This window comes from Watersipora subatra, chromosome 4 (genome assembly GCF_963576615.1).
Source record: "Watersipora subatra chromosome 4, tzWatSuba1.1, whole genome shotgun sequence".
Classification (NCBI taxonomy): domain Eukaryota; kingdom Metazoa; phylum Bryozoa; class Gymnolaemata; order Cheilostomatida; family Watersiporidae; genus Watersipora; species Watersipora subatra.
The window spans coordinates 23,484,883-23,494,772 of record NC_088711.1 but is presented as its reverse complement, the minus strand read 5'-3'; the positions used below and the strand labels follow the sequence as shown (position 1 = coordinate 23,494,772).

General features: G+C 35.2%; 2 protein-coding genes across 5 annotated transcripts; one reads left to right on the top strand and one right to left on the bottom strand.

Annotated features, from left to right (window-relative positions):
- Positions 1 to 4,133: 4,133 nt before the first annotated feature.
- Positions 4,134 to 5,197, top strand: LOC137393221 (uncharacterized). Its single transcript, XM_068079676.1, has 3 exons — positions 4,134 to 4,318; positions 4,754 to 4,970; positions 5,058 to 5,197. Exons 1-3 carry the CDS (start codon positions 4,187 to 4,189, stop codon positions 5,126 to 5,128), a joined length of 420 nt encoding a protein of 139 aa, XP_067935777.1. The 5' UTR covers positions 4,134 to 4,186; the 3' UTR covers positions 5,129 to 5,197.
- Positions 5,198 to 5,315: 118 nt separating this feature from the next.
- Positions 5,316 to 8,251, bottom strand: LOC137393220 (uncharacterized). 4 transcript variants are annotated; one of them, XM_068079673.1, is made up of 7 exons: positions 8,086 to 8,251; positions 6,930 to 7,334; positions 6,605 to 6,793; positions 6,366 to 6,519; positions 6,150 to 6,235; positions 6,041 to 6,054; positions 5,316 to 5,609 (listed from the first exon to the last, which is right to left on the bottom strand). In XM_068079673.1, exons 2-7 carry the CDS (start codon positions 7,325 to 7,327, stop codon positions 5,587 to 5,589), a joined length of 864 nt encoding a protein of 287 aa, XP_067935774.1. In that variant the 5' UTR covers positions 7,328 to 7,334; positions 8,086 to 8,251; the 3' UTR covers positions 5,316 to 5,586. The 4 variants fall into 4 exon arrangements, with proteins under 4 accessions (XP_067935774.1, XP_067935772.1, XP_067935773.1 ...); XM_068079671.1 differs by having other exon boundaries at positions 5,316 to 6,054; XM_068079672.1 differs by lacking the exon at positions 6,041 to 6,054.
- Between the last annotated feature and the right edge of the window lie 1,639 nt (positions 8,252 to 9,890).

Genomic DNA, 9,890 nt, shown 5'->3' with positions numbered 1-9,890 from the left:
GGTATCTTTACATCTCCATTATTTATGTGTACAACTGGTATAACTTTTGAAAACCCTCAAGCCGTTCTTCTCTTTCTCTCTGCGTTCTTGATACTTAAATATAAATAGTGGCCCATTGAGAAGCTACATAGTACAAGCTAATTAATCTTTGATACCTGCTTCTTTTGTTTCTGCCTTTATTAGTTTGTCTCTTCAAGTACCGTGTCCCTTCTTATAGAAGAAGCTATCCTTCTTTTTGCATATGACATATTGCAGGCAGCACAGGTTTGGTCAAGCAACTAGTCTTGACATCTGAATGTGAGCATAGTTTCTTCCTCATTGGAGGATCAGCGTCAGAAAAAGATGTTAAGGATACCTGGCCTTCTAAGTCTAATGTCTTTAAAAATATAACAGGGTTATAGTTTCATCAATATGCTAATGTGATCTTCATTGTCCTTCTGATCATGCTAACCCAAACCCCTTTGTTTGTTTAGGTTCTAATTACAGTTTTGTCTGGTTAAGTGAGTAAGGTAGAAAAACAAGTAAAGTAACCAACATAAAAACGTGTATAAACCAGTGAGGTTGATGAACAATTCCTTGTTGGGAAGAAACACCACTCACCTGTACAGTAGCTTTTGCCCTTTTATGTGCATTGAACAACTTCTTTTTATCAGTAAATCTAGAGTAACAGGCCTTGTGAATGTAAGCACACTCAATTATAGGGAACACCATAAAGGCCAAACTTTGTTCTGGCTGTTTTTCTGAAGATTGCCATATTTCTAGGCATTTTTTTAAAATTCTTTAATATTTTGCCGGTAATTGTTCTGATATTTCCTGGATTATTTGATAGGAGATGACGGCAGCACTTTATGGCTAGCACACGTTGAAAAAATTGTATAATCAAAAGCACCAAGTAATAATAATAATAACAAGGGTCTTCACTTCGGTCTTCACCTTCGGTGGAAGGTGAAGACCGAAGTGATACCAATAGTAATTGGTGCACTCGGAACAATATCAATGAGGCATATAGCATACTTGGCCGATGTAGAAGTGAACATGTCTTTTGAGACTATACAGAAGACAGCCATCTTAGGAACAGCCCGCATTTTGAGGAGGGTCCTCTCTTAGTGGAATTGAGGAAGCTGTTGGATCCATACATGCCAACTCTCACGCATTGGGCGTGAGACTCACGCAATCACCCCAAAAAAAAAAAAGAAAATGCGTGAGAGATGCGTGAGATTTTTTCCCCAATTTCCATAATTTTATATATACTATCATTGATACATCAATTGCACCAAAACCAAATCTCACACATTGCCCCACTCTTGGGTTGGCAGGCCTGGTTGGATCCTTTGACCTTTTGTTAAGACCCGGACTCAACACGGACTAAAACTAGTCACTTACCACCACATGACTGTGAAGAAAAACTTTTACAATAAAAATAATAACAAAATAAAACTGAATACATAACGTAGCTGTATCATGACATTGCGGGAAATTCCTGTTATAAATGTGCACTTGAATCGCTAAAATCAACATTTTCCAATAGGATTGCTCGATTTTGTATGAGAAAATAACTCAATTGTTCTTTGGAGTTTCTTCCCCAAATTTTCAGATATAAAAAACTACCCTTTGTAAAAATTTTCCAAGCACTATCTTACTATACCGTATTTGAATTCTCCTTAAAAAATGCCCGTAGTAGGCAGTTTTCACTCATGTCCATGACCTTGCCACAACATTTTTCCAAAAAGTGCTTTGGCCTAGCCCTACATCGGTTCTATAGTTACAGAGCCCACCGCCGTAAATAAAAGTTTTAACTTTGTGAGGTTTTCTCCGATATATTTTACATCGCCAAACTACGCTAGCAAGTTTGAGGAACGCCACCAACCTTGATTTTTAGACGCGCGTATCACAGTTAAAAAACGAGCTATCGACAAAAGATTTGTACCTCCCATTACAAGAGCGCGTATATTTTATGGCTCTTACGTGAAACCTCATACGGCAATTTTTACTGTATCAAACGTACTTGTTATTAAAACAAAGAGATCTTTGTTAGCCTAATTAAATTTCAAATCAAACTTTTGGTCAGCATATTTAGCCTAAAACATACATTTATATTAGTGGTTCAAATAACTCATCGTGGTTGAGAACCGAGTACACGAAGTCTTCAATGGGAAGGTACAAGAGCATGCATGCATGCTGCACGAATTTTATTTTTACTTCAGTCTGTTGAAGCATGTTACTTTACTTTTGAATCGAAAAAAAAACTTGATAATCAGCCATGCATCATTCCTTTGTGACAAAACTAGAATGGAACAACCATTTCAAACATCAGCATTGGCTAAGACTAGTTTGCGCTACCGCAATGAAAGTCGCAGAGTTTGATTAGTTAAATTTAAAGCTGTATGACTTGAAGTCATAAAAACTGTAAATACAGAGAAAAGTGGGCGATAATTGTCATTAAGAGACATTTCTTTGATAAAAAACATTTCTTAGCAGACCAAGCTCCTCCTGTATTCAGTAAAAATTGACAAGTTATATCAAGCATAGAAAAGATTAGAGCACAATTTATTATCAGACTTTTTCTTTTCTATTTTTTAAGTTTAGTTCTTGCTTTCTTTTACGATCTGTAATGGCTTATTTTTTTAATCGAAGTCATGGTCTAGCAAACATATGCTGCAGATTTAGAAATGTAGTTGAGACAAAAAATTGAAAGTTTCTAGATCCATAACTAAACATCTGCTAAACAGTTGCATTGCTCATTTGTTCTGTTTGTGTAAGATCGGCTACATATTGCTGTGTTGCCACAGGGCAACCTATATGAGATTCCGTAGGTTGCAATTATTTGTTGTGGAGGTCTAATATCATTAATCTTTATGAGTTTAAGTATTGATTATTCTCATTTTCACTTAATTCAGCTCAAATTTGCTTTTTTGTACTAGAAAACTACAAAAGATTTATTAATAAGTGGTACACACAGAGCTGAGTAACTAAATACTATGTGAATTTGGTCACAAGGTTATTCAACAGCATATACTTACATACGTACATACATTAGAGTTGCTTATTAGTTTAGATCTGACAACAAAGTGATAGGAGAACTGTAAAACAATTTCTTTAGGTTTTTGATTTGCGTTTTTGTTAAACAAATAAGTAGAGGGTAATAGTTTAGATAGCTAACATGAGTTATCTACCCTGAGCTTACCTTCCATTGTGTAAATATTTGTAGATAGTACATCATAAAATACACTGCTGAAGTAAATAACGAAGTGTTACATAATTTTCATTGCCACTTGTTATTTAAATAGTTTCGATATCTTACGCTTTCCAGTGCATACCTTACCAGTGCTACCTACCTGGTAAGGATAGGTAGCACTGGTACCTTACCAGTGCTATTATGAAATAGACTTCTCACTAATAAATATTGACTATCACTATGATTTCATTACAGTCATACCTCGACATACGAGTCTAATGCGTTCTGAGACTGAGCTCGTATGTCAATTTACTCTTGACGCATGACATTATTTGTTATATAAAATACATGTAACTAAATACAATTGAATATGTTACCATACTATGAAAAAACCACATAAAACAGGATATTCATGTAGAAAAACGTTTTGGATTGTTGTAATTCATTACATACACTAACAAAGTAATGAATACATATTCAGCTGTTAAAATCTGCAATAAAATGTAACATTATTATGTACCCTGCTGTAAGTTGTTACCATCGAGACATGTCCTGACTAATGGCAGTCTGAGAGACTTGTCAGCAACCCATTCAGTACAATGTACTATGTAACGAAAACCTTAAAGATGTAGTTGCGTCAAAAATGAAATTAGGACGCATAAAAGGCTAAAACATCAGCTACAATTTGATGCCATTTTTGTCTTTGTAGACCAACCCTGTCCAGAGATATATGCGTTTGAATGAGGCCCTCTTTTAAAAAGCTCACGTTCCAGCGGGTGCCAATTTCGTGACGTAACGAGTTTGTTTTCTGAAACGAAACCACGAGCGATAAATATGAGGTCGCTTCGTTAGCCAATCACGAGCGCGAAATTTTTATATAGGCCGTAATAAATGTTATCACTCGTAAAACGGGTTGTCTGTGATCTCGAAGATTCTCATTCGATAGAGAATTCTCACCGTTACTGGTTCAGCGCTTTTCACCAATTACTACATACAAGTTATAGTTTTAAAATGGCTTCATGTTCGAGCTACTGCGACTCAGAGTTATCTGAGCAACCTTTAGTCAAAGATAGGAGCAGGCAGCCTATGGTGAAAGCTGACAGGCGTCAGCAGCGTTTTGCTGTAGAGAAAGACAGAATGGAGGTAAATTAACTTAGAGTCTTCTATACCTAAGTAAATGTAATTTTTATAGTCATAAATACATATACTAATTAATAAAATGATAATTCTTTGCTATCTCCAATCATCGTTTCATAGCTCATCTGCCGTTTTACCTAGCTTTAATTTTTTTTCGAATCTTTGGTAAATTAGAGTCATGATTACAAATTATTTTCACTCGTAGGAAGTGGGTAAAATCGATTGATCATTGCTCATCATTAACTACCAAAAACAAAGCTTCGAATTGCTGGTTTTGTATTTATATATTTTACATACCTATATTTTTGTTAAACGTTTACTCATATCGTGATTTTAGATTAGCAATCTAATTGACTCCCAAATTGAAACCTTACCGTAAATACACCTTAGAACGACATCAATGAATGCGTGTAATCATTACGTTTGTTTTATTGATTACAGGATGTTTACGTGGCACCACCAGTTCAGCAGTGGTGCAAGTGTGAGAATTGCCATGCGTGGAGTAAAAAAGAAATGAACATATGCTGCACAAATCACAACATGTGGCATTCCATTCCGCAAACTGGTATCAAATGCGTTACCGAAGCTGACGAAATAAAAGATCTAATAAAGCCAGGTCCATTGAGAGTGGCTTATTATAACTACTGCCACTACCATGGTAAGCTTATGAGGTTTGTAGCTGCTATTTTTACTGCTTACTTCAAGTAAGTTATCAAGATACTGTAAAAGTATGATATTTTGTTAGAGCCCAAGTATCCAGATGCGGAGAGCCTGGTACCATCTGAAAGACTGCGACATCTACAACATGGTGTGTAGGCAGAGGAGATTATGCGCGTATAGATCTCTGGTATTCTGGACATATCCAACAGGACTTAGGAGGGGAGAGCGACGACCACTACCAGCCTGCGTGTATAACATGGTGCGAGCTGCATACCCTGGCACTGAAGATGAGGATGAATACGCAGATATGGCGCATACAGAATTTGAATTTACTGCAGTGGAGTGATTTTTATATACTTTATTTTACAAATATACTATAAAGATATAATTTCTATTTAATATAAATTAATATATTTATACACTTAAACTTTGTAGGCAATGTATAATATATACAAAAATAAAAAAGTAAAAGACAATGAATGCAAACGGCGAACAGCAAAATAAATGTAGCAAATAGAGTTGAACTACGAACAGAGAAAATTCACAGGAATACAGTCAGACAATGGAAAAAATGTGGCTTGACAAACTTCTCGTCTCCTGTCTGGCTGCTTCCTCTACCTCATCAACGAACCTGCAGCTATAATCATCAACAAAAGATAAATGACAAAAAAAATTAAACACTTCATTGTCTTGCCACATCTGCCAAAGTATTGTCTGGCAGACTGGCTTATGAATTATAATCAGCAGTATGATTAGCTATTACTGAGAGATTCTCAGTAATAGCTAAATATTATATATATAAAATATTTATATTGTAAGATTGAAATATTGTAAATATTTAAAATTTAGAAATATTTAAAAAATCAATCATTTTTACAGTTAATAAATAGTAAAAAATTTAACAGCAGCTAGCAACTACAAAATATCTAGCAGAGTTCTACAGTTTGATTTGCGGCAATTAAGTGAAACACTCGAATGTAAAATAGCGTTGTTAGGCAGGCATGAGAAAGCAGCAAGCGTATGACAAGGCAAGCCTATGTTTAGCTTCTTCAGGAAGCACACACATACTTACTGCAAGCAGGCTAAAATAAATATTGTTGTAAAGACAGTGAGTACATATAATCGATGAAATAATACGCATTATCAAATACGAACTAGCAGTTACTATATTTCTTACCCCTCAAAGCTTTCTTCTGAAACCTCGTCTTCCGTCTCACTGTTATCTGAATCTGGCACCCATTCTTCTTCATCCAAGGCTTTACCCTAAAAGAAGCATTGAAAATGAAGAAAAGTGCTATGGCATTTTAGGAAACTCATCTAAGTCTTTAACGTAAAAGAAGCATGAGAAAAGGAAAAATTGCTATGACATTTTATCAAAGTATTTGTAACTTACCAGATCTTCCTCTCGTTCCTGCATCTCATCACTAGTATCACTCTCCATAATTAGAGAATAACGTTGTAACTGCTTAGATGTAGAAGGAATGGAGCTTGCTTCATCGACTACTGGCATTTTTCTTTTAGATGGAGGTGAGGCTGGAAGATCAGGCCTGTGAATAAATGTTTATAGACTATCAATATATATTGTAAAAAAGAATCCCGTCCGACCATATGAAACAAGTTAACTGTACTCACTGTTTAGCATCGGTCTGGGTTGAAATCGACCGATACTTAGGACGGTGAAGACATTTCCGTAGCTGTACCCCTTTGTCAACCTTAGAGGACTTTCCAGGTCCAAAGGACTCGGCAGGCTGATGATTACGAACTGGTATTTTCGATCGTGAATGAGAAAAAAAGGTTGCTGTCCTAGGCACTGCAGGAACACTGTAATATATAGACAAGAATTTTTTTTTCCGTAAAACACGAGTTGTTTTATATTTTCAAATTGGAAGCTCATAACATAACTTGTGAAATTCAAAGATTCCTAGTACTGTGCATTATCACATCTTACACCACTTACGCATCAGCAAGTAAGCCTCGCACCACTGCTCTGCGCTCTCTTGTAGGCAAAAGGGTAATTGGCTTCTGCTTCCTTGGGGTAGCAGCAGAATCAGCTTTAATGTGCAGGTTTCGTGTGGGAATTATATCCGAGTGCTTCTTTAACATGAGCCGGATATCTTCTCCTTGTTGGTACCTGTATTGGTGGTAGTTGCTGAAGCATTCCTCAGTAAAATGCCGGAAGCAAATTCTAGATATGGTTTTATATCGAAAATTTGCTACATGTTTCTTCACAAATGCTGTCCATTTGGCTCGCTGTACATCTGTTGATGTCCTTCCCCGAGGCCAAGCAAATAGATGTTTGGTCTCTTCGCAATTAGCTGCGGCACAGGAGAGAGCCCAATGTCGACTTGAAGACATTTCACTGCTACAACGAAACATTGAAGTGGTTATGCAGACTATTCTTAACAAATAGAAAAATATCACGATATTCAAGTGATTAACCTAATGTGACTTTGAAGAAAATTCTTAATATCCATAATATGGCCGAGATTTATGTTCGTACAAATACGTGGTGTGTCTACCTTATCTTAAAACTAAAAAGTTTAAAGATACGAAAAAGTGAAGTAAGTTGAATAACTACAGCTGTATAACCATGATTAATATTTCATACTTAAAGTATTTTCGTCAATTGAAATGGCAGATCGACTAGTAAACCAGTCGAATGAACTACAACAGCGTTCTGCAATTATGAACTAAAATAGTATGGCTAATGTTGTTTTAATTTATAGAGCAACAGATCAAAACAAATGAAAATACTAATTGACTTACTAACTAAATAATGATTTGCCTTTTCATTTTAGTTTTTGTCAAACACAACGAAAGTTGGAAATTGTGAGAAAAAGTTATTCATATAAATACGAAGGTGTGTCTATCTTATCTTAAAACGACAACGTTTAAAGATACGTAAAAGTGAACGAAGTTGAATAACTACAGTATAACCACGATTAATATTTCATACTTAAAGTATTTTCGTCAATTGAAATGACAGATTGACTAGTAAACCAGTCGAGCTAACTACAACAGCGTTCTGCAACTATGAACTAAAATAGTATGGCTAATGTTGTTTTAATTTATAGAGCAACAAATCAAAACAAATGAAAATACTATTCACTTACTAAATAATGATTTGCCTTTTCACTTTAGTCTCTGTCAAACACAACGAAAGTTGGAATTTATGAGCAAAAGTTATTCGTATTTTCGCAATACCGGTATATCGGTAGTAGCTTGATCAGCTAGTAGTTTCACGTTCGAGTAGCAATTGAGAACTGCGCTGACACAGAGACCGTCATCAACTTAGTTCGCTTGACCTAATTACTGTAGACCGGTAGAATTGGTAGTCGGTACCCAAATGTTTACACAACATTTGGAGAAAGTGAGTAGAACAAATTTTCAATTTTCTTTATTTGAGGCCTTTTAAACATTCATAATAATGCATCTGTAGCAGGATTTAAAATTTTATTCTAGCCAACATGAGCAAATACAAAATAAGATATATGCCAATAGAGCCGCGTAAGGCTAGACTTTTATCGCAAATAGCCGATGTGAATACGAGAGATAGAGACAGGTTGCCAAACGCGTTACGTCATTTTTGGCGAGGCTGGGCACGTTTTTGTGGCCTGAGCGTTTTTACGGCGATCAGATTTTTTCGGTTTTAATCTTCAAATATCTTGGCAATGCGATTGCGTAACACAACAAACAACATATCAACTGATAGAGAAAAAAAAATGCTTTCTTTTAAGATCAACTTAAATTTTGACGCAACTACATCTTTAAATTTAACTTCAATGAATTTAGCTTACTAGACACACACTTGGGCTAAGTTTTAATCTTTTACTAAACGTACCGTAAAACCTCTAATTGAAAGCCACTTCTACTTGTCCGTCACTACAAGAGAAAGGTTGAAAAATAAAGTGCTACCCTCTATTTGACCGCCACCACCATTTGACTGCCATTTTGACTATATTTGACCTTTATGAACCCATTATATCAAGTGGTCAGTAGAAAAGTGTCCACAAAATCGTATTAATAATAAATCGTTTATATTAATAACGATCAATTCTCTCGTTGTCCAACTCCAAAGCTTTTCGCATTTTTTCGTTAAAACTTTAAAAACAACACCATCTAAATAATCAATAACAATCTCAGGCTAATAGTAGTTACTTGTTTAAAGCAGTATTTCTACTTTGAAGTAGCCTACTTATATAAAAAAACGATTTGTTTTAAATAGAGCTGCACAACGATTATAAAAATTGATCGCGATTAATAACTGGTCTGAACCAGTTAATCTTTGATTAATCTTAGAATTAATCTAGCAAAAACCTGCATATTCAAAACAAATAATACAGCTACATATAGATTAATTATATTTTAGACAATTGTTAGCAGTAGTACATGTTATGTACAATGTACATAAGTTACAATGTAATAATTATTATGAGTATGAAAACTGTCTATGAAAGGCTATAATTAAGTCAGCCAAGAGTTGAGGCTGCACAGTTTATTCACATTATCTGAATAAAGAGATGCCCCCCTTCCTACATCCAATATTGCTAGCCTGGGCATGGCTCTCGTGGGGATTGAGAGAGAGCCTGGGACACATAGCAACACGCGGAGAAGACAACTCTAAAAGTCGACTTCTGAAGTCGCTAATATCACCATCGTTATTTCTGAAGGAGTATCGTGTGACGGTCTTATTTATGATCTACGCGAGTATTATGTATTATTGTTAATCTGAATTGGCAGCAAACAAACGCTGGTTAGTAAGTATGAAATGTTGGTTGCATAATAAATCAATCACGAGAGTTATATTATTTCATATGTTCAATTCATTATATTTTAATATAATTTAATAAAAAATTTATTCAATTGAATAAAAAAATTCACAATAACAATACAAACATAGCAAACGAATAGCAATAGA